The 22,580-nt window shown below is 42.3% G+C and overlaps 1 protein-coding gene across 3 annotated transcripts in view; it reads left to right on the forward strand.

Annotated features, from left to right (window-relative positions):
- Positions 1–19,603, forward strand: part of SERPINE2 (serpin family E member 2) — a 64,071-nt gene extending 44,468 nt beyond the window's left edge. For all 3 annotated transcript variants that reach the window (XM_088472107.1, XM_088472106.1, XM_088472108.1), the window contains 6 exons: positions 3,833–4,030; positions 5,205–5,400; positions 5,811–5,911; positions 9,047–9,133; positions 12,169–12,252; positions 18,972–19,603. In XM_088472107.1, coding sequence (XP_088328233.1) covers positions 3,833–4,030; positions 5,205–5,400; positions 5,811–5,911; positions 9,047–9,133; positions 12,169–12,252; positions 18,972–19,009 — 704 coding nt within the window. In that variant the 3' untranslated portion in view covers positions 19,010–19,603. The remainder of the gene's footprint in view (positions 1–3,832; positions 4,031–5,204; positions 5,401–5,810; positions 5,912–9,046; positions 9,134–12,168; positions 12,253–18,971) is intronic.
- Positions 19,604–22,580: the final 2,977 nt, after the last annotated feature.

Here is a 22,580-nt window from a genome sequence, read left to right on the forward strand (position 1 = left end):
CTAAAGATAAAGGGATACAGGAGGGGAAGCCCTCTGTGATGGTTTCATGTAAATCATGTATAACTTATTTGCCCCCTCCGGACATTAAGGAAGGTAAATGTGTTGTCGCCTGTGATAAAGAGCCACCTCACCAGTCCAGTTTTTCTGTTCCTGGACAAGTCTTCTTTGGTAGCCTTTGTCCCAGGTAATGAAGCAATTTGTGGATTGTATGTCTGCTCCCACTATGCCTCCTTGGATGGGGTGTCCACAGCATGCTATGTTTGCACAACCAATGCATTTTTCCTGGAAGGATGTTGATGGCCATTCTAGTCAGAGTATGGCACCATCTAATGTTGATAGCAGACCGGTAGTTACTAAGGCACCTAAAAAGCTAACTTGCGCTTATCAGTCTGCTCAACATATAAATAATAGTAATAATGTTATTTATATAGCGCTGTTCTCCTAAAGGACTCAAAGTGCTTTTTATTTACAGTACAAAATAAGCTTAAACAAGGGACATTAGTGAAATGCTTGGGTAAATAGGTGAGTCTTGAGTCAAAAATAGAAGCATTCTAGAGTGGAGGTCTCTCGAACTGTGCGGGGAAGTGAGTTCCAAAAGGATGGAGCCACAAAAGTGAAAGCTCGACCGCCCCCCCCCCCAGACTAATTCCGTGAGATTCTAGGTACTGTTAATAGTCCATCGTCAATGGATCGCAGTAATCGAGAGGGACTGTAAGGAATCAGAAGCTGCTTCAGGTAAACCAGAAAAAAACATATAGGAATTGCACTGCAATTAATCACTGTTTAATATGATTCCATATGGAATATCAAGGTATTATAATATCAGTAAAAAACACATAATAAAACCGAAAAATTAATAGATAATAATGGAAATATAGAAATCTACACATGTAGAATATTAGGAGACAGATATAACACAAATGGACATACACTGAGAAAAAGATATGTTTCAAAATGTAACCATGGTTAAATAACAATGTATCATCTCTAAAAAACAAAAAACAAAAAAAAAAAAACAGCTGATGGTTAAAATATGGACAGTTACTCTGTTCAGACAGATCGTAGGCCTCCTTGGCAAGGCAAAGTCTGTGGCAGGTTTAAATGTATTCCCTATATAGGGCAAACTACTCAATTTAGCACACTGGATAATCCCGCTAGTATAGGCATCAAATTGTATAAATGCACTCACGGTTGGTAGACAAGTCCTGAAAACACGGTGTGACCATTAGTCCCCGATGTTCGCTGTGAACTGGTGAACCTGCGCTGTTGATGAGCGCTTTTTTTTTTTTTTAAAAAATTAAATGTAATTTACTACATTTTAAGTAGAGATGTGCGTCGACCCTCGTGTTTTGGATTTGGATCTGAATCTGGCTTTGGATTTATTTTCTTTCGGTGTTTTTGTTTTCCTGTTTTGGTTTTGGATCTAGTGTTTGGATTTTTTTTTTTTTTAAGAAAAAAAAAAAAAATCCAATCACATAAAATGTGCTGTTTTTTTTTTTTTTTTTTTCCCCATCTAGTTAAAGGGCCAAAAGGTTGCATCCAGCTTGCTGGCTCAAAACTGATTTGATATAATTATTAATAAAGTTGAGGACTGTGCAAAGAAGATGGTTGGGATACTCTTGAGGATTGAAGGTATGGGCCTTCATAGAGGACAAGGAAGTTGACTGCTGGCGGCAGCTACAACATGTGGTTCTTGGCCTTGCTCTCCTGTCATGTGACAGCCCTCTATATTTTCTGTGGTCTTGAAGCAGTGTCACAAGCACCAATAGTGTAGCCAAGGTGTGGTTACAAAATTCACACACGTGCAGTCGTGCGCACACAGAAAAAAAATATACAAAGGACACTTTTTTTTTTTTTTTTTTTTTTTTTCGGTTCCAGAACTTGGGCCCAGAGCAGATTGGTGATGACTGGAGTCGGGCAGCACTAGGTTGCGTTGCCGACTTGCTATATCTTGTGCGGCTAAGTCTAACACGCACAGACACAGACCATTATTAGAAAAAAAAAATTTGATTTTCATTTTTTTTTTTTCAGCTCCAGAACTTTGGCCCAGAGCCCAGATTGATCCCGATTGGAGTCAGGCAGCACTAGGTTGCTGGCTGGATCTTGTGCAGTACTGCGGTTAAACCTAACACGCACACAGACACAGAAAAATATAAAAGGCACTTTTATTTTTTATTTTTTTTTGAACAGCCCAGGACACAGTAGACAGCCCAGATGGATCAGCAACTGCCCAGATGGACACAGCAGACAGCACAGTGACAGCTGTCACAACACCAGCCCAGGACACAGCAGACAGCACCAACACCTCTCCCAGCCCTACACTACCCACCCTCCCTGTTCAGTCTCCACACCCGGAGTGAAATGGCGTCCGTCGCGTGGTCCCTTTATATACTACATTGATCTGTGAGATTTCGTCTCTGTGGTTTTGCCTCAATTTGAGAGATCTGAGTAAGGCGGGAACATCAGAGCCGGCTTTGATCCGACTCTGATCTGCTAAATTCAGGTGGTTCGGATCTCTGGAAACCGAACCTGCTCATCTCTAATTTTAAGTGGTCTTCCAAATAAATGGAGAATAAAAACCTAAGCATTTCAGATATTCTGGGTACTGGTATGGCTGGGGACAGGTCTTTAAGATGCATACTATGACTGGCCTGCAGAAAAACAGGGGACCACACCCACGACTGCTGGCCTTTCCCAGGTTATTCGTTTATGGATCTGCTGGGGCCTAAAATCTCTATGGTAATGTGGAGATTCCCAGCAACGGAAAAGTAAGGAACTGTATGATGATGGCTGCAATGTTTCAAGTACAGATGTGTGAGGACCTCTCTAAGGTACAGCCAATGAGATTGCTAGACTCTTCAGCGAGGTTGCTGCTATTTCAGGGAGTCTCCCTGACATTCAGGGAGAGTTGGCAAGTCTGTATTATACACTGGGTAATTTAGGTGTGTGCTGGTTGGATAAGGGATCCCTGCTCAGTAATCACACAGGAGGCCAGGGACATCTATCATTGCCATTGGATGCAATTCGTTGTAAATGTTTTCAATAGTTTTGGCTTTGCCTTTTTAACATATTCTTATGTAAATCAGGATTCTGATGCCATTTACATTTGACTGAATACTGTTAATAGACAACATGTCAAAACTCTGCTTTCTCCGCTACATTATCTCTTCCTCATGTAGGGGTCTATTTACTAAGCAGTGTTAGGAGACAGAGTGAAAAGTGATAAGAAAGTGATAAGGTGCCAGCCAATCAGCTCCCAACTAACACTGCTTAGTAAATAGACCCCGTAACCTCTAAGGGTTTAAAAATTGAGGGCTGTTCCTCCATATGCCAGATTGATTTTCCTGCAGTTGCATTGTATATGGTGAGATTTAGCGAACCTTAGCCGATTGGTTGCTACTTTCTCTAACTGCCGTTTTGCAGGCTGTTTGTTTGAAAAATGACAGATGCTGATTTGGTTGGTACTTTTATCTCTAAGGTTTGATGCATCTCCCCAATAGTTGTCATCTAATCAGTCAATGTGGCTCTGGGCCTAAATTAAAAAAAAATTAACTGATTGTTTTTTTCTAATCAAAGAAAAGCTGGACATATTCATGTTAACTTAAAGTTGGATGCAGTCCAGACTACAAATGGATGATGTGAGCTTGTGTCTAGTTATTAAAAACAAGGGTTTCATATAGTCCTCCTCTTCTTCCTCTTCTTCTTCTTGTTTTTTTTACTGTATTATACTTCCCATATGCAAGGAGAAATAAATGGGGTATTCTGGCTGTGGCTAACCTTCATGTACTACATTTTTGTTTTTAAATATGTATTTCTTGCATATCTTTTATAGGCATGATCGAGACCCTACTCTCGCCTGAGTTGTTGGCCGGCTCAATGACGCGCATGGTCGTAGTAAATGCACTGTATTTTAAGGGTCTCTGGAAATCTCGTTTCCAGCCAGAAAACACAAAAAAACGCACTTTCCATGGTCCAGATGGCAAGAACTACCAGGTCCCAATGCTGGCCCAACTTTCTTTGTTCAGGAGTGGTAAGTATTCCGTTTCTGATATAAATAATTGAATGTGTAGGTTACTTTTTTTTTTTTTTTTTTTTGCTGAAGGTTTTTCATGCAAGTTCTATAGATATCAATGGGGGTTACTTCATAATTGGAATAAATGTGGGCATATCAAAGGCTTTGCCAAAGTTGAGATCGGACTTCTTCCCTACAGCCTTATAATTGAAAACCTTTTATCTGTCACTCCTCAATACCTAGATTTTGTTTTGTACAACACATGGCCTTCATGAGGTATATGCCTTGTGCATGACTAGCCTGCAGATGTGCCCATAATGAAGCCTGCTTGGAGAAATATGTGCAGCCATGTATTTCCATTAATCTTTCAGCACTGGAAGCAGTGATACAATTTAAAATATTGTTATTGATGTGTGTTTTGTATAAGCTATTAACATCTCTTCCTTGGCAATAGTTGTTTGCACATCACCCACAAACTGTTCAGGCTCTAGAATAAATCAATATAGCGGAAGAAACCCTTCGCCTGCTTGATCACGTATTATCTCGATTGCCTCACTACAGCATATGAGTGGTTCAGTATAGAGCTGCTGATTGCTATATTAATTCCAAGCTTTAATAGGATACCAGACTCTGTGGGTCCCACAGTTACACCATATACCGCACAGATGTTGTACACTTAATAATATTCATAGAAATGTTTGACATGAATAAAAATCTTTCTCAGAGTTGAGCGCCCATAGCCTTCATTCTTGAAGCAGACAGCACACGGTCACCTAAGGCCACCTATGAGAAAGTAAATTCAAACACTCAACGGTTTTCCTTTATGTCAAACATATTGGGAGCTCCAAATTGCATGGAATTGCATTGAAACCTGTGGTAGTTTAACAGGCCAAGGGCTACTGATTGGTTTACAGCTGATATTTAAAAAGGCAGTGCTTTTACTAGATGTGCTTTGCTAGTAAAAGCATTTCCCTTTTAAATATCTGGCATAAACACTAATCAGGAGTGTTGGGTTTTACAATCCTGCGCTTTGTAATTAAACCCCATAGGTAAAATATATATTTAAATATATAGGCACAATGCTTGTTCTGTGATTGCATGCAGTTCAATGCTACAAATGATTAAATGTTGGAGAAGGTGTACATTATATTATAACGCATTGCTGTATTTTTTTTTTTTTTTTTTAATTCAGGCTCTGCAAGTACACCCAGTGGTCTGTGGTACAATGTAATAGAGCTACCCTACCATGGAGAAAGTGTAAGTATGTTGGTGGCCGTACCCACGGATGAAAGCACACCCCTCCATGCGATCATTCCGCACATTAGTACAAAAACCCTGCAAAGTTGGATGACTATGGCACCCAAGAGAGTCCAGCTGATTTTACCCAAGTAAGCTACAGTCTCACATTATTTTTATTTATTATTTTTATTTTTTTTATTTTGTAATTTCTACAGTTCTATTTCCAGGCATCCTTACGTAAATATTTTTGGTATACTATTCTTCATAGAATAAAAAATAAAAGCAGTAACCAAAATGTAGCAAAATTACTGTATGGACTAAAGTGTTTTTGTGTGTCGGACGTTGTAGGCTTTTTGCCTTTTCTGTATTAGAGGATTATTGCAGGGCACAATGCACTAATGTTTTCCAGATAATTTAGCATGGTGATTACTGCTTTTTTGTTTTGTGCATTTAATGGTTTTTAGTGTATAGCGGAGGGGTACAGAAAAGATGGCGGATGCTGTATATTATATACAGATGGATAAGTTTATTATTATTCATGTGAAATGTACCTATGCAGGTTCACCGTGGAGGCTGAAGCTAATCTGAAGGAACCTCTTAAAAACCTTGGCATTACGGATATGTTTGACTCCTCTAAGGCCAACTTCACAAAGATAACCAGTAAGTCTGAGCGACATTGCCTAAATCTTTCTGGTATCTAATTTTCAGATAACATGCTATATACTGTATGTAAGAATTGTCCTCTCATTTTGTATAAAGGACTAGGGCTGCCTGGCCCACTGAAGAATGAGACCTTTCACAAATGATTGCAGTTGAATAACCCCCTCTAGGACCGTTTACCGAACTACAACATACTGCTGTTAAGTGGGGTATAGAAGATATCAACACATCTATGTGGATAACTTTTATACCTCAAAATCATTTTATTCCCAAACTATTATGCTGCTACTGTAGCTGGCTGGGTAAGGCTAGGAGGACGTTTGAAGAGGGTGCAGAAATGCTGTTTGAATAGACGTCCTCCCTTTACATACCAGAACAGTAACTCGTCAAAAGAATTCAGTGTTGGTCAATGGCACTACGATAATATTTAGGACTCAGAACTTTCTATGTTCTGCTACATTAGCGGTGCCATCATCTGCTACCTGACTGCAGTGAATTAGCTCTGCGGTCTGATTTGCAGTGCATTACTTAATGAACCTCTACCATTATAAAAAGCTTATTCATCCCAGAAACTAACAAAAGGTAAAAATCCGGATCGGGTGATCCACAAATGTTTTCAAGCAGTTTTTTCAGAAAACCTCTATAGCTCAAGATGGCACAGAAGAAACTGGAGGCATTGGGAATGGCAAAGGCTGCGGATGGTGCTGTGCAGCCCCCTCAGCATACCACACCCCCTGAGAATGCTCAGAAGGCGGGCTACCAATGCTGCAGTCAGATGTCACTGAAGGGGATTGCCTCACACGGGTTGGAAAGACAGGAGTATGGACCGCACAGTGTCTTCTCTGCAACAACTGGACCCTACAATACAAAATAATGTTTTTCAATGTATCTACTGTAGATGATCTAGAGAACCACAACCTGCTGATATGTACAGTATACTGGAGACCATTGGCTCTGGAGAACTGTTAGTAAGGTTCATGTTGAACACACTGTACCGAACGAGCAAAAATAAACTATACACCCATGGCACTAGGCCCTAGTAGCGAAAATTCAGATATGCATCCTAGATGTCCTATGACACGTGCATGGAAATGTATGTAAAGTGGGAGAAGCAATACTGCCTCAAATATCTGACCACCTTCAAGGTTCACTATGTGACTTTACTCCACTCTCATGGGTGATTTTTTTCTGCTCAATCTACCATTTATCGAGGGAGACTTTCATTCCACCAAGGAACATACAATGATAAAATGATGATGCGACCCCATCTAAAGCTTCACGCTCCTTCCTGATCCTCAATATCTCTGCCACTCAGACTTGTTATACTGGACATCACTGCTATCCACCCTTACCATGGCAGGCAAGCTGGAACAAGCCCAGAAGTCACATTGGGTCTGCGTAACATAGAGCAAGTAATTGTGTACCTGGACAAACCATGTAGTAATGCAAGGAGGGTAAGTACTGGCTGATTTTGCATGTAGCCCACAAATGCTGGACAACTTTATTTTTATACTGCAATGTAGGTTTCAATTTGGACACAACCCTCCCTAATCTAAATCTCTAAATCAGTTCAGCATGGTTTTACCAGGATGCATTGTTACTTGCCCTTTCTTACTCTATTCCCAAATTTGAATCAGGCCCATCATACCCAATGGCGTATTTGTGCTACTTCATGGTCTGAATTAAATTGCCAACGCAAATAAAGTGTGTGTGTATATGTGTGTATATATATATATATATATATATATATATATATATATTTTTTCTTCTTCTTTGCATTTACTACTTCATTGTCAGCAAAGTAGACCAGCTCGGCAGCTGCAAACACAAGCTGTCACAAGACGTTGGTGGGGATACACACTACTAAAGTGTCTTAACGGTTACTTGGCTACCAGCTTACCATAAATCTTATTGCACTCCCCTTGGATCTGATTGGTCATCTGTTACTTTTGGTGTGGACATAAGATGTTTTGGGGTCATTGAGCACACCTGCTAGTCTGCAAATACATAGTGACACATGACAGGGATAGCCCATTTTCTATTGATGCTAGACCTTATGGTCCTCATAAGGAATGACTGTTACATGCCTAAAATCAAGGAAATAAAGATGGGATGAACAAAATATAAAATAGCACTATAATACACAATGGCACACTACACCAATATACAGTATTGAGCGCTCAACCCAATCAGTGGATCAATGCCGCCACTCTAAATGCATCTATGCTAAAATGCTGCACTTGAGGCCCAGGGCAAAGGTACTGTAATACAATGCATATACTTCTGCATTGTTGTAGTCTTGCCTTGATAGGTCTCCACTTTTCCCATACAGAGTTCTCCACATTTGCGATCAAATACTATTGTGGGTTAGAGTAAATCTGGATGTTTTAACCACAAGTCACACTATCTCGACTGATGGCAGAATCCATCATCCATGCCATACTTTAGCCCACTCAAAAAATAGTGAATAACTAAGATTGGGCTGCAGGTAAAAGCCCATATGTACTGTAATTTCCCCCTGAAAAGATACATTTCTAATCGGCTGGGAGCTTCAGCTGTTTAGAGGTCGGTCACACTTCGATTCATGTACTCTGGCGCCACCTAATGTCTAAGACCGATACAGCAGTTTTGATCACCCCTTTTACTATAGGAAATGTCACACTATGAAATGCTATTACATTTTCTGTTGGGAAAAATATACATTTATCGAAATTGCTCCCGACCTACATTTTAATACCTTAAGATTTTCTGTTGATAAATTTTAATTTGATTGCGGGGAGTGCGACTCCCTTCCCTGTTAACTATAATAGAACTTATAATACAGCCAGAGCTCCTGCTTTTGTTAGAAAATACAATGCAGAGGATTTATACTTTAGTGATGCAGGAAAGCTTAGAAGTTTGTTTTTATAGCAGAAAATGTATTCTCTTACAAATAATTATTGGAGGCTATCAATTAATGGCACAAATAAGGTACAAGGTTACTTAACACTACTAAGATTAGTTGTCTTTAATTTGTGTAAAAAGTGTCTTAACACTGCAGAATATATTGGTGGAGATCTCGACTATATTATATTCCTATTCTATTGGTTTCTTCTTTCCTGTAATAACGCACAGTGGTTTTGTTCCTATTATCAGGATCCGAACAACTTCATGTTTCTCATATGCTGCAAAAATCTAAAATAGAAGTGAAGGAGGATGGTACCAAGGCATCCGCAGCCACTGGTAAGATTCCTGTAACCCTCTAACCTGGGTTTTGGGCTGATCATTCTAGCAGACCTGTCCATTTTGAAAACGTATCTAATAAATTTGTGTCATTCTAGCACCGTTTGAGTAATGCACAGAAAATATCAGCTTTGCTTTCTGTGTCACAGATTCTCACTTGTATAACAGTTGTTCAGTGTCTCCAATATTGTACTATACTGGTTACCTAGCGTATCCATAAATATGAATAACCATTGAATGGGTTTCAGCACTTTTTCATGTACATGATTTCCACAGGGTGTGGTATAAAAGATCGACTGGTAGTAGGTCAACAATCTATAGGTCGGCACCAGATGGTTGCCTGGGTCAAAAGGTCGACACTGCAAAAGGTTGTCTGGGACAAACTGTTGACAGGGACAAATGGCGGACACACAAATGGCAATTTTTATTTTAAGTCTAACCCTCCCCCAAGTGCCTAAACCTAACCATAGCCCAACCCTCCCCCTGGCGCCTAAGTATAACCGTCCCCTCCAGCAGCCTAACTCTAACACTCCAACAAATGCATAGGTGTCTTTATAATGGGCAGGGGCACCGAGAGGGGGGGGGCGGGTACTAATTACCGCTCCCACTCCCCCCCCTGACCATTACATCACGGCTACTAAGTAGCCGTCACAGCAGTCTTCTATGCCTGTGGGGGGAGCGACCAAGCTGATCGCGCCCCTCACTGGTTATGCGCCGGGCTGAGGGGGCTCACCGCTTAGCGGCGCTGCAAAACTGTTTTTTTTTTTTTACTGAAGGGGGCGTGGCCTAACATCCCGTGATTAGGCCATGCCCCCTTTACCTGGGCCCGTCTCTTGGCGGGCCTGATAATGGGTGCAAGGTGTATGGGGCCCCTGGGTCCAGCGGGACCCATACCGCACACCCTGCACCCATAATTAATAAAACTTACCTTTCCGCAGACTGGTGCTGCAGAGCAGCAAAAAATCACTGGGAAAATGTCTGCCACAATTTTCACGGTGACCTGTGCAGAAAAGATGTCCCCGGGAAAAAGGCGCTGGCGCCATTTTCCCAGAGATCCGGGTAGTAGATTCTGGCCAGAATCTACCGGGCTTGGTGTGCTGACAGAGGGGGCCCAAACTGAGGCTTAAAACAGACCCCCCTCCTCTCTTAAAACGCCCCTGTCCTAACCCTAAAAATGTTGATTAAATCAACCATATCGGTGCATCGAGCATTCGAACCTGTTGCCATTTTGTCAGTTGACCTATTGTACCTGTTAATCTATTGCCTGTTGACCTATAAATTGTAGACCTTCTTACTGTTGACCTGTCATCCGGATAACATTTCCACAATACATTAAACATCAGACTGAAGTGGACTCTGTATTAAGACTGGTCAAGAAAAAAAATCTATATATAATAAATATAAAATATAGATATATATCGGGCATTCATCAAGAAAGTCACCTGGGCAGCAGTAAACTAGTCTTGCAGCTCGCCAGGCCAGTTAGATGGCAGGGAGCACATGCGCGGGTTGGCTTAACTTCCGCCGCATACTCACTGGGACTGGAAGTTCTAAATAATAATAAACATTTGCACAGAAAATATTTAAGTGAATCCTTGCAGCCTGTCCCTGGTAAGTTCTCACTTACGATAACCAGAAGGGTGCTTTGGTAAATGGGCAAAAGCATTAAATGTCCAGCTTTTGCAGGATTTAGTGTTTGAGCCTTCGATCATGAGAACACATAATCCTAAAACAAAAATTTTAAGGTAGTTGTCCATTAAAAGCATTGCTCATAAACAAATGTAATAAAATTCCAATGTCTTGTATCATTTAAAAAATAAGCATGGAATTTATAGATCTAGTGGTGATTCAGGGGAACAAGTATCTCACATTTTTATTTGTGCTTCAATACCTGTTTTAATGCAATTACAATTAATTTGGCTATACAGTATTCTCCTTATAGTACATTTGCCTTACACCATTTAAAGAAGGTTGTATGTGGCTATTCCAAGGCTAGGTGTTTAGACTTCAATGATGATTGGTATGTGTATTATAATAATGATGGCTGGGACAGTCACCTGGGATCCAGTGTTTCAGCACCCTAATTGCCTAATCATCACCTCCCCCAAATGTAACAGTACAGTAAGCCAAAATGCCATGCTATATTTTGAAGTCATTCTATAAGTAATAATGTAAACGTGCCCCTAGATTGAGGGATTAGTACAGTGAGTTTGGCAAGTCCCTCTGCAGTGACTGTGCGCCAGACAGTGGTGACTCCAGAGGTTGGGCTGCAGCTCAGTACAAAATTCAAATCTGGACTAAACGCTGCCAAACATCGCCGGCCGGGACTCGCTGGCAGTTGGTGTGGCTCCCCTATTTGAACTTTGGCCTGTCACTCACTCAGCACAGTCATTGCGGAGGGACTCTCCGAACTCCCTGTAGATGGTAGGATAAACCCAATCAGTTTGTGTGTGTATATGTATATTACGAAAAGGAATATGCCCGCGCTCTGTTTTACCCATATCATACATGGTACCAGCAGCGTGGCAATACTATTGCCATAAATGTATACAAAACAGAAAAACTTTTGCTATCAGCGCTAACAATAATATACTGCAAATCTATATGTGTAGCAAATAAAAGGGGATTTTATCATTCTTTGATCAAAGCATTTAAGCCTGCAGCCCAGCATCAATGGACCCCTTGTTTTTCTGCAGGTCCCTACACTAGCGTATATGCCCAGCACACCATTACATTGCAGTTAAAATGTACTCACCTCCCAGATAGAGGGACACATCTATACATGTACAGCCCATAGAATACATCAGAATCTGCTGGATAATTTATGAGCTTGCTTAAAAATCCAAAGGTTTCCTTAATTATTACTCGCAGTTCTTCGGCAAGCAATTGCTATCTCTACACTTGTAAAACACTTTGTAATGTAGGCTAATGAAGTTTAGTGATGGCCGATTGGTTACAGTATGTAAATTGAAAGCTGACCGTTTCTGCTCCGCCTCCAAAGATAAAAGTAAATCTGGTTTCTTTGTAATTTTCAGCTGCAATTTTGATAGCAAGATCTTCTCCTCCCTGGTTTATAGTGGACAGACCATTTTTGTTTTTCATCAGGCATAATCCAACAGGTATGTATTTGTGTGTTTTGTTTTTATTGGACAATGTATTAAGTTTTTATAGTTTATTAAAACTGTAGGCTAAAACAGATTAACATCTATGGGACTGATTCAGTTAAACAAATGGTTCCATTGTAGCCTTGTGCGTTTATTGTCGGGATATTTACGACAATAAACATCACTCATTTTACTCACGTTATTAAGCAGTGTTTGATCTACTGTAGGTGCCAGAAATGTGTGCAGAAGAGCAGTGCCCGAGGCTACAAAGAACCTTGGGGCAGATGTACTATAGTGGCACTTGTCTCGCTCCTATAGCTCTTCCTGCTTCGCCTCTTGTCGAGGCAAAGCAGGAGGCAATAATGCAGAGATGTATTACCAATTCACCCACCGTAGTGAGGGAGAGAAACTCTGCCTTCGGGAATCCATACAAAACCCTCGGCACATCAGACTAGTGCTACTGCGCTCTCTTACCTCCTACACAAGATCTTGCAAGTACTCATGCGCAGCCTAAGGCCTCCACCGAAGCCATCGCAGGTTAGCAAACATACCGGTAGGGTAATCCTGCCAATATGTGAAAACGATAATTCACAAAAATACGCTTATTTTTAAGAACATTTTAATTATTTTCTCTCGCCATACAATATTATGGTGAAGGCAAAATTGTTAGATGTTTTCAGATTACATAAATTATTTTTCTCTACATTACCTGCTTTCAGACTTTTTGTGGTTCAAAGGAAGTGTTGAATAGCGCTGGTTATAGCACATTTGGGGCATGATTCAGACTGTTTGCGTACAAGTCCAATGGGTGGACTGCGCATGTGCTGCGATGCCACTGACCCTGGTCGCAGTGCCCTAGGCACCGCAGCCTAATTGCCCACCGTCAAACTACCACAGCCAGTCAATGGACAGCGATTGGGACGCAGATTGCATGGCCCCGGCAGATGAATCAGTTTCACATTCTAAATAAGCTTAGACTTAGGTGGACAATGACCTCGAATGCTCGGACCTGGTGCGTTGTAGTTGCATCATGTTGCAACAAAGATGCATTTTCAGGCGAAAGATGCCCAGCACTAGAAGAGTCGCATGGGACCTGGCGGTGCCAAGAGGGGTTGTTTAGTGTGACTGTAGCAAGAGTGTATAAGGAAGGACACATCTTATGGCCCCAGTCTAGTCTAATGGCTGCTGTCAATAGAATATTTCACCATGGCCCTGATTTGGAGATGGATGCAAATGCCATCATGACTGCAATTCCATATGCTGTGTGAAAATATCGCAGCCGCCTTGCAAATCCAAATGACTGCGTACAAAGACGAAGATCAGTTGATAATCTGCTTTCTAAGTAACACTGTGGTTGTGCAAAAATGTATGTTGGAACTGAGATACCGGAGCCATAATAACTACGTACAAGATCAGTTGTGGGCAGACACACACCACAGAAAATGGTATTGATGCACCTGCGTTTGAGTCACTACCTCCCTGTTGCCTCCTAAAAACGGTTTCTGCCTTTCAATCAGTTTGCAAATAAATCCTCACTTCAAGTGGCATTGGTAATAAAGCTCCACGCATGCGCAGTGCAACTCCGATGCCTGCGCAGATTAACAATAATTGCTCACCTGTGTAATCATCGGAACACAGCGAACGGATCTGAATCAGGCCCTCTAAGATGTATACTCTCGCTGCTGCCGATGGTATGCAGTGTGCCCATGTGCATGCCTTAGCGAAGTTCACAATGCATTCGCTCGCTGCACATAGACAGCCCAACAGAGTGAGTGACAGGGGAAGCCGTTTGTAGGTGGTAACAGGGGCTGGCCATTAAAAATGGGGGAATGGAGGTGCAAATGCAGGCGTGCCTGAGCATCTCAACGGCATTTTCGAGGTGTGCATAAGTAAGACAGCATTACAGTACATGTCACCTGGCTGGTTTTTAAACTGAAGTGCTCACGGCAGGGTATGGTCAACCTCAAGTGCTGCGATAGCATCCGATGTACCGATGGTTGCATACACTTCCTGGACATGACGTGCACAAGTGGGCATCTTAAAACAGGCTGGTGGGTGTCTGCATACACTGATCGCTCTCTAAGAAACACTGGGCCTGCTAATGCATTGCTGTGCGATAGCACTGCCTACGCAATTTGCATACACATGGTGCGACCGGCTCTGAATCAGGCCCAGAGATCCTAGGTGCTGGGTGGAAATATTTTTCTGAATTCTCCTAAGAGCAGCTGTCTATGGGCAGCCAACCCAAATAACAAGAAATATTTTTAGAAAACACAGCGTTATAGTGGTGAAGTAAACACAATTGTTTTCTTATTTATCCAACAATTTGTTTATGCGTATAAAAAATTTCTATAACATGTCATAGAGATCTATATAAAACAATCATTACACATATACTATAAATATTATCCTTCACGGAGCAATTTTATCAATCAAAACCTTTTATCATTTTTGTATATAATATAGGATTTATTTCGGACTAAGGATAATCGCATACTGATTGTGTAGTTAATCAGAATGACAACAGTATTTGTTGTATTGTTTCGGTGCAAACTTTAAATGAGACGCATCCATTTCACACGGATTTCCTGAGATTGTTTACACCATTAATGGAATCCGGTTCTCCAGTCAGTGCTCAGGTCTCTGCTCTAATATTGTGGAGTGTTCCTCTCCCTCATTAGGTATATTCACTGCTTGTATCTACCAGTTCGGGCTCCAGTGAAAGCACATACCACTATCACTATACCGCTGTCTTGTCCGTGTTTGATAGAAAACGGTGGAGCCGGCGTGTGTCTTGCCAAGCAGGGCTCCGGTGATGGCACACACCGCTGTTCTCCAGACGCTGTCTCAGTCCAACACACTATAATAATAATAATAATGCTGTATTGAATATCAGTAGTTGCAAGAATTTCCAAGTAGTTGTCACAATGTATTTGCGGTTTGTAATTCTGATGCAATGACTGGAACGTGCACAAAAGGATAAATCAGTTCTCGAGCTATTAAAGCTCAGTATAATACCTTCTGATGCATTTCTTCTGGCCCAGCTGGATTTTTTCAAAGGAAATTGGTACATTGCTACAGAATTACAAACAGCAAATACATTGTGACAACTACTTGGAAATTATTGCAATTACTGCTATTGAATACAGCATTATTAGTGTGTGTTAGACCATGGACTGAGACTGCGTCTGGAGAACAGCGGTGGGTGCCATCACCGAAGCCCTGCTTGGCGGGAGAAGGACACTCCACAATATTAGAGCAGAGACCTGAGCACTGACTGGAGAACTGGATTCCATTAATGGTGTAAATATAATCTCAGGAAATTCGTGTGAAATGGATGCGTCTCCCTTAAAGTTTGCACCGAAACAATATAACAAATACTGTTGTCATTCTGATTAACTACACAATCCTTATGCGATTTATTCTTTGTCCATAATATAGGACTTATTTGGGACTGAGAAATAATCCTAAAAGGTTTTGAATAAATTGCTCCGTGAAGGATAATATTTATAGTATATATGTGTAATGATTTGTCTTTTAAAATATCTACACACGAGCAGTGAATATACCTAATGAGGGAGAAGGACACTCCACAATATTAGAGCAGAGACCTGAGCACTGACTGGGGAACCGGATTCCATTAATGGTGTAAACAATCTCAGGCCCCATGTCACACAGTCCACATTTCAAGCTGGTTCTATGAACATAATAAATAATGAGATCAGAGTGTGAATGTCCTGCAGTCCCAGATATTAATCCAATAGAGCACCTTTGTGATATGGGGAGATGTACAACTGATAAACCCATCACGTAGTTGCTATGGATTTGTGTCAACATGGACCAGAAGTCTTGATTCAGTCTGCATACACAAGATTGTTCTTTATATACAATTAGTAGCGTATAGATGACTGCACTATTCTAACCATCTATATAGAAATAATGATAATGATGACTTCTGACAGACCAAATTTAGGTTGCTGTAGTAAGCAGACCCTAGTTCTTGTGCGACTTTACTGTACAGACTCCAGATGTCTGGAGACTCTCTCATCCTAATCTCTGATGAGGAGTGAGATCTGAGGTTGACCCATCTGAATTACTTAACTCTCTGGTCTCTTGATGCAGCATTCCCACACTCTGATTGTTGAATGGCTGGAACTAGCCACCAGTGTGTGGAGATGGCCATCACTGATTGGTGAACTTTGAGCATCATTTCACAATCGGCATGTTCAGAGATGTCCTACTGGACATGACAAAAGCAGGCAGAGTGGCTGCGCACTGGACCCCATCCAACGTGTGCATGAACTGTATTTGTGTGGTCAGAGCCATAGTCTAGGCTTACAAAACACGTACATGCAATATGCAGCCACATGCAACTGGACCCAAAGGTTACAATTGTACTGGCCTGGGAGTTTGAAGGCTGCAGTTTATAAGGAAGAACTGAAATGCAACTATGGAACAGTCTCGCAGCAGTCCTACAAGGATCTCTTATGGTAAAAAAATGCGCACAAAATAGAGCAGACTTATGGTGTGTACACACGTAGCGATTTAAAAGAACGATTTGAACGATATCGATATCTTTCAAATTCTTTTAAATGGACCCTACCAACTTACCATCGATCACCGATGCGCGGCCACGTATGGATGATGTCGATATCAGCCGTGCATGCTGGTCAACTTACTCGATATCGAGCAAGTTACTATAGGGACCCGCGATCAAAGATCTCGGGTCGCTATAGTTATCAGTAAATTGGTAGTGTGCTGGATGATTGATATTTATCATTCAGCATACCAGTGAGGGTGCATTACTATCTGCCAGCGACGACATATCGCTGGCAGATTGCTACTTGTGTACGCACCTTTAGTGGATCTGGTGTTTCCCCCCCCCACCAGCAGAATATAACCCATTCTATTAAGTTAAGAACATTGCTTAGAAAAACTGTTCTTTCGGATTGTGAGGAGATTGTACGTCTGTCTGACAGAGCTGGATTAAGGCTTGTGGGGGCCCAGGGGCAACTGAGTTGTGGTGGCCCCCACCAATAAACTTCCAAACCCACAATAAAATTGACACCCCATCCATAGAATTGACAATCTCCCTGCCTGAAGTCCGCCTGCCCACCGCTACTACTATGCCCCTTACTGCCTTGCCTTGATTGCACTAACTGGCAGCCGACGTCATGCAAGGTAATATACTCTGATGCTGACTGGAGCAGTCCAGGTCAGGGCAATATTTGCTGCAGTGTTGGGAACCCCCATGTGTGGGGGGGCCCTGGGCATTACCCCTGCACCCCCTCTCTAATCCGACCCTGCTGTCTGACTTTGCTAGAACTGTCAGATCTAAACAAAGGCTTAAAGGCTGATATGATATTTATAGATTTAGAAGTTCACATTGCTACAAATCAGGAGTTATACTGTGGCAGAGGGTAAATCTGGGCATACATGTCAAGGTAAAATGCCTGTCAGACTGAGACATTTTATCTGGCAGCCTGCCAGCTGCAGATGTCCGCGGCATACACTGTGAGATTACAGTGTATTAGCCCTGACATCCGCGCTCCGCCTCCGGGGGAGGAGACATTTCCCTGTTTCTTCCATGGGAAGGAACACAGGAAATGTCTGTCTGCCGCGGCTGGGCATACCCTGCCCGATGCGGCCGACAGTTTACCTCTTAAATATCGCGTCGGACGGGCATGCTGGACAATCCGGCATGCCCAACTGAGCATTATTTAACCCTTGGTCGCCTACACCCATGCTACAATTATCGGGGCGATCCGCGGATATCTTGCGGATTGCCCCGAGAATTGTAGTATGTATGACCAGTTTAAGCGATGACTAGACTTGCAACCAGTCTGTATTTTTGTTGTATGCTGGAAGTGACTCTGGGCCTGATTCAGAGCCGGACACTATTTGCGAACGGTCGTTCAGAAAAAGGGGCCGGCTATTTAAATTGAGCGCTCGCTCTTTGCGGTCTGTTGACGCCTCTGTCTGAGCGAACGAAACATGCGCTCACTATTTTGTAAAGACGCCCCCTGGCCGTTCGCATCATACGTCATCTCCACTATTTAGTAGATTAATAGAGTACATCGAAAGGCGTCTGAACTGCTTGCAGTGCTTGTGGTAGGTTTTACTTCCCGCAATCACTGCGAGCAGTTCAGGCTAAAAGATAACCAAGTGACGTGGTCGATGACGCTCCTTTACTAATTATGCACTCCCATCAAACGCCCTTTTTTGACCGTTTGGCACGCCTGCGTTCGGATCTCCACTCCCCGTTTTCAAGCACCTTCCCCTGTTACCACCCACAAACGCCTCATTCTGTCACTCAAATTAGCAGGCCCTCGCTGTTTTGCGAGCGCACGATTTCCGACCGCAATGACTGGTTTGCGCAAGTGCATTAAGAGTGACCCATACGCATGCGCAGTTGTGCGAACATCGCTCATAGCGAACGAGCGGCCACTTACGAGCGGCTCTGAATCAGGCCCTCTGGAAGTTACTGTACTTTGGGGAATTTTTCAAGACACTTAGCTGATTAGATTAAATAAAGTCTGCACATTTTACATTTTGATTTTGTAGTTTCACTGTAAATTTATTCTTTAGTCCCTATAGGGATTAAGAACCACAAATGGTATGAATCCCAAGTAACCTATTGATGTAAACGTCACTAACCTTTCATACGTATCTGTGTATAAATGGTAAATATCTGTAGGACTTGTAGCATATAATGGACTCTTTCTTCCTTCTAGGTGCGGTGCTGTTCACAGGACAAATAAACAAACCTTGAGGATGGATAGTGACCAGCATGACTTGTCTAATGTTGATCCCAGTGTTTAGATATTTGTACATTGCTTTAGGATTTTTGTGAATTATTTTATGTGGGAGGTTTCATTGTGCTTTTTAACTTTGTTTTTTTATGGGATTTTTTTTAATGTGATTTTGAGAACTCCAATTTTTTTTTTTTTTTTTTTTAAACTACTGAAAGTTCATGTTTTTCTTAAGGTATTCACATTTTTATCATTTTTGTTATTTTTTTAAAATTGCTTCCAGAGTCTTAGCCTCCAGTTGTGCTGTCTAACGTACACCAGTGCTTCATGATAGATTCCACGGTACAGTGTTTGTGGCCGGATGTCTGTGCTATAAATATGGCCTCCTCCAGCCGTGAAATGGCAATACTTTGGTACACATTATATATGAAGATTTATATCTTATTAATATATTTTCATTTGTTTATATGAGGTATTTCAGTATATTCCATTTCATTTTCTCAATCAGAGATTAGACTGTACTGTTTTTATATTGTTCGTAACAAATAATGCATGTGTTCTTTTCAAATAAAACACTCCAGAGTGCCTCTGCTTTTGAGGTGCATTAAAAAGTTGTGGTGAAAAGTTTGTATTTTATTAACATTTTATCATATTAAGTAGTTTGTCTATGAAGTGAGATGAATTGTGCTAATTCATAGAGGCCAAATAGTTATAACATAAAAAGGCAAATTGTAAGTCTTGCTGATTTATTTATTTTTTGCCTTCTCTACTGGTGAAGGCATTTTACAACATTGCTAGTATATGGGCGTTTGGTTCACAGGTCCCTATAGTATGCACACAGCGTGTGCTGAGCTGCAGTGGAGACTGCTCGTGGCTGCTGACCAGCAGCCACAGCAGTCTCCTATGCCTGTGGGGGGGAGCGATCACACTGATCGTGCCCCCCCTGGCTTTGAGCAGGGCTGAGGGGACCCAGAGCACCCCCCTCTCCAGCACGCAGCAGCGCTGCAAAACTTTTTTTTGGGGGGGGGGGGGGAGAAGGGGGCATGGCCACGCCTCCCGCAATTAGGCCATGCCCCCTATTACCCGGGCCCGCTGCGGCTCTCAGAGGGCCTGTCCACAGGTGGTGCTAATTTCACTTGTGATTCTGTGAGGAGACCTGGAAAACAAACTGTCCACAGTGCATGTTTTCCAGGTCTCCTCACAGAATCGCAAGTGAAATTAGCACCACCTGTGGATCCTGAGGACAGAATTTGAGAACCTGTGCTCTACTAAACATAGGTGCACCTTCCACCAATGCTGCATTGACCATTCCCCCTTTGTTGTCCTGAGTAGGCAACAATGTATGGGAGTCTGGCCCTTTTAATCACCAAAAGTTAATGTTAAACTGTAAAGCAACTTTAAGAAGTTAAGTGTAATGCTGCTTAAGTGAAGGAGGATGTTGTATGAATATCTAAATGTGTAAGGCAAAATGTAATCTTACCAGGGGCGGATTGGGATGGAAAACCAGCCCGGGAAATTCTTGGAAGCAGCCCTAAATGGGTGGTGGGTGCTGGGTGGGGGGGGAGGAGTGTATAAATCTACAAAGCTGAACACTAAAGGACTTTCTCTCCTGACTAGCCCCAACATTATTCAGTTGCAACTTGATTTAAAAATTGTCCACCTTACTCCAACTATCCCCCGTCACTTACACATTACATTAATATTCGTACTATATAACCTTAATAATTTAGTTTTAACTCTCTTCTGGGATAAGAGTTCTTGCAAGCTCTGTCCTGGCACCTAAAGATTGACCAATATAAATTTTTGCTTTGCAATTTCGGGGATGATATTATCACATCACAACTACTGCAGATTGTGATAAATATGCCCGTGAATGATCTGGCACCTACCAGTAAGTAGGTTAGCCCTACCCCTAAACCTCCTCCCCTCCCCCCCCATTCCGCGCAGACTAACCCTAACAGTCTCCCTAGTGCCTAACTCTAACTCCAATACTTACCGTTGGGATGTCAACAGTCAGGATGCTGGCGCCAGGATTCTGACCGGTGTCTGGATTCTGACTGCATTCTGAGCGCTAGCATCTTGACTGCCGGGATCATAACTACATCCCATATGGACCTCTTTTGCATAACTGTAAAACGTGACATGTAGCAGTGTTGCATTTCCTTTACAGACTGTTGGATAGAACATGGGAGAGTAGGGGGGGATAGGTATACGCAGGACAGTAATTTATAAAGGAGCCATAGCTCATTTTCATGGTATCCAGTGCAGTCCATGAAATTTAGTGTGCAGTGACCTGGGTAATGTAGGGTGTGGGTTTTTTTTTTTTTTTCCCTTGCCACAAGTTTTTGCTTATTTTATAGTTATTTGATTAATGTGCAGCCCTCTGATTGTGGCTTCATACATGTACTGTATGTGTGGTTTGTTTCCACCATCCTCATACAGTTCAATATACAGAATATTAGACAATCCTGCACAGATCACCTGGGTGATTATATTATATAGCACCAACACACCATGCAGCACTTACAGAGACTATTTGGCCATTCACATAATTCCCTGCCCCAGTGTAGCTTACAGCCTATGTTCCCTACCACATACACACTAGGGTTACATTTTGTCAGGAGCCAATTCATCTACCAGTATATGTTTGGATAGTGGGATTATACTAGAGTGTCTGAAGGACACCCAAGCATATACAGGAAGAATATACAAACTCCACACTGATATGGATGTGACAGGAATTGCACCCATGACTTCAGTGCTGTTAGGCAGTAAATCTAACCATTACATGAATCATGCTACACAGTTTGAGTAGTTTCTCACTTGGGCAGGCTATGTACACGGATTGTATTCCCCTTTTAGTCCAGAGCTACTGCCCTCCATCTGTTCAGCACTTTTTTCCCCATCACCCCTAGAAGGCCACTTCCCTGCAGAGCATCTGAGGAGCCCTGGGAACAAACCATGACTGGAACACACTGCTAAAACTAACAAGTTAGTGCTGTCTCAGGGGTATGCAGGGAGGGACAGTGCCAATTTGGGTAATACGGGAATATTTTAAGTGTTAGGGGGCTTAGGGCGACTTTTTGCTCAGGAATAATAGCGGACAAAGGTTTGATACTGAGTTGTATGCAGTATTACTCAGTGAGTTTAATGCTCCACCCTTGTAACACTGCAGCCAGACCTCCTGAGCTCCTTACCTCTGCACATTACTGAAGCTGCACTTGGAGCTTCTGTGTGTGTAGCCCACGCCATTCTCTTCTTACACAGGCTCCTTGTCTCTGTCCCAGTACTCTCTGTGCCTCTACAGAGTACACACAGCTTCTGTGCATGCACAGACCTTGTCAATGCTGCCTGATCTGAGCTCTGATCGAGGCTGTCTGTAGCCACTGAGATGAGTGCACAGCCCAGTCAGGAGAAGGCTGTCTAGTGCGCAGCACTGACCAACCCGGAAGGTGTAGGTTGCCGGCTGGCTGACTGTGTAAGTCACTGAGGGGAGTGCACAGCCTGGTCGGGGGGAGGCTGTGTAGTGCGCGGCCTGGAAGGGGGAGGGGGGGGCGAGCTGCCTGTGTAGAGCGCGGCGTGTAGGACCAG

The sequence above is a fragment of the Taudactylus pleione genome, unplaced genomic scaffold, assembly GCF_031769625.1.
Source record: "Taudactylus pleione unplaced genomic scaffold, aTauple2 ptg000120l, whole genome shotgun sequence".
Classification (NCBI taxonomy): domain Eukaryota; kingdom Metazoa; phylum Chordata; class Amphibia; order Anura; family Myobatrachidae; genus Taudactylus; species Taudactylus pleione.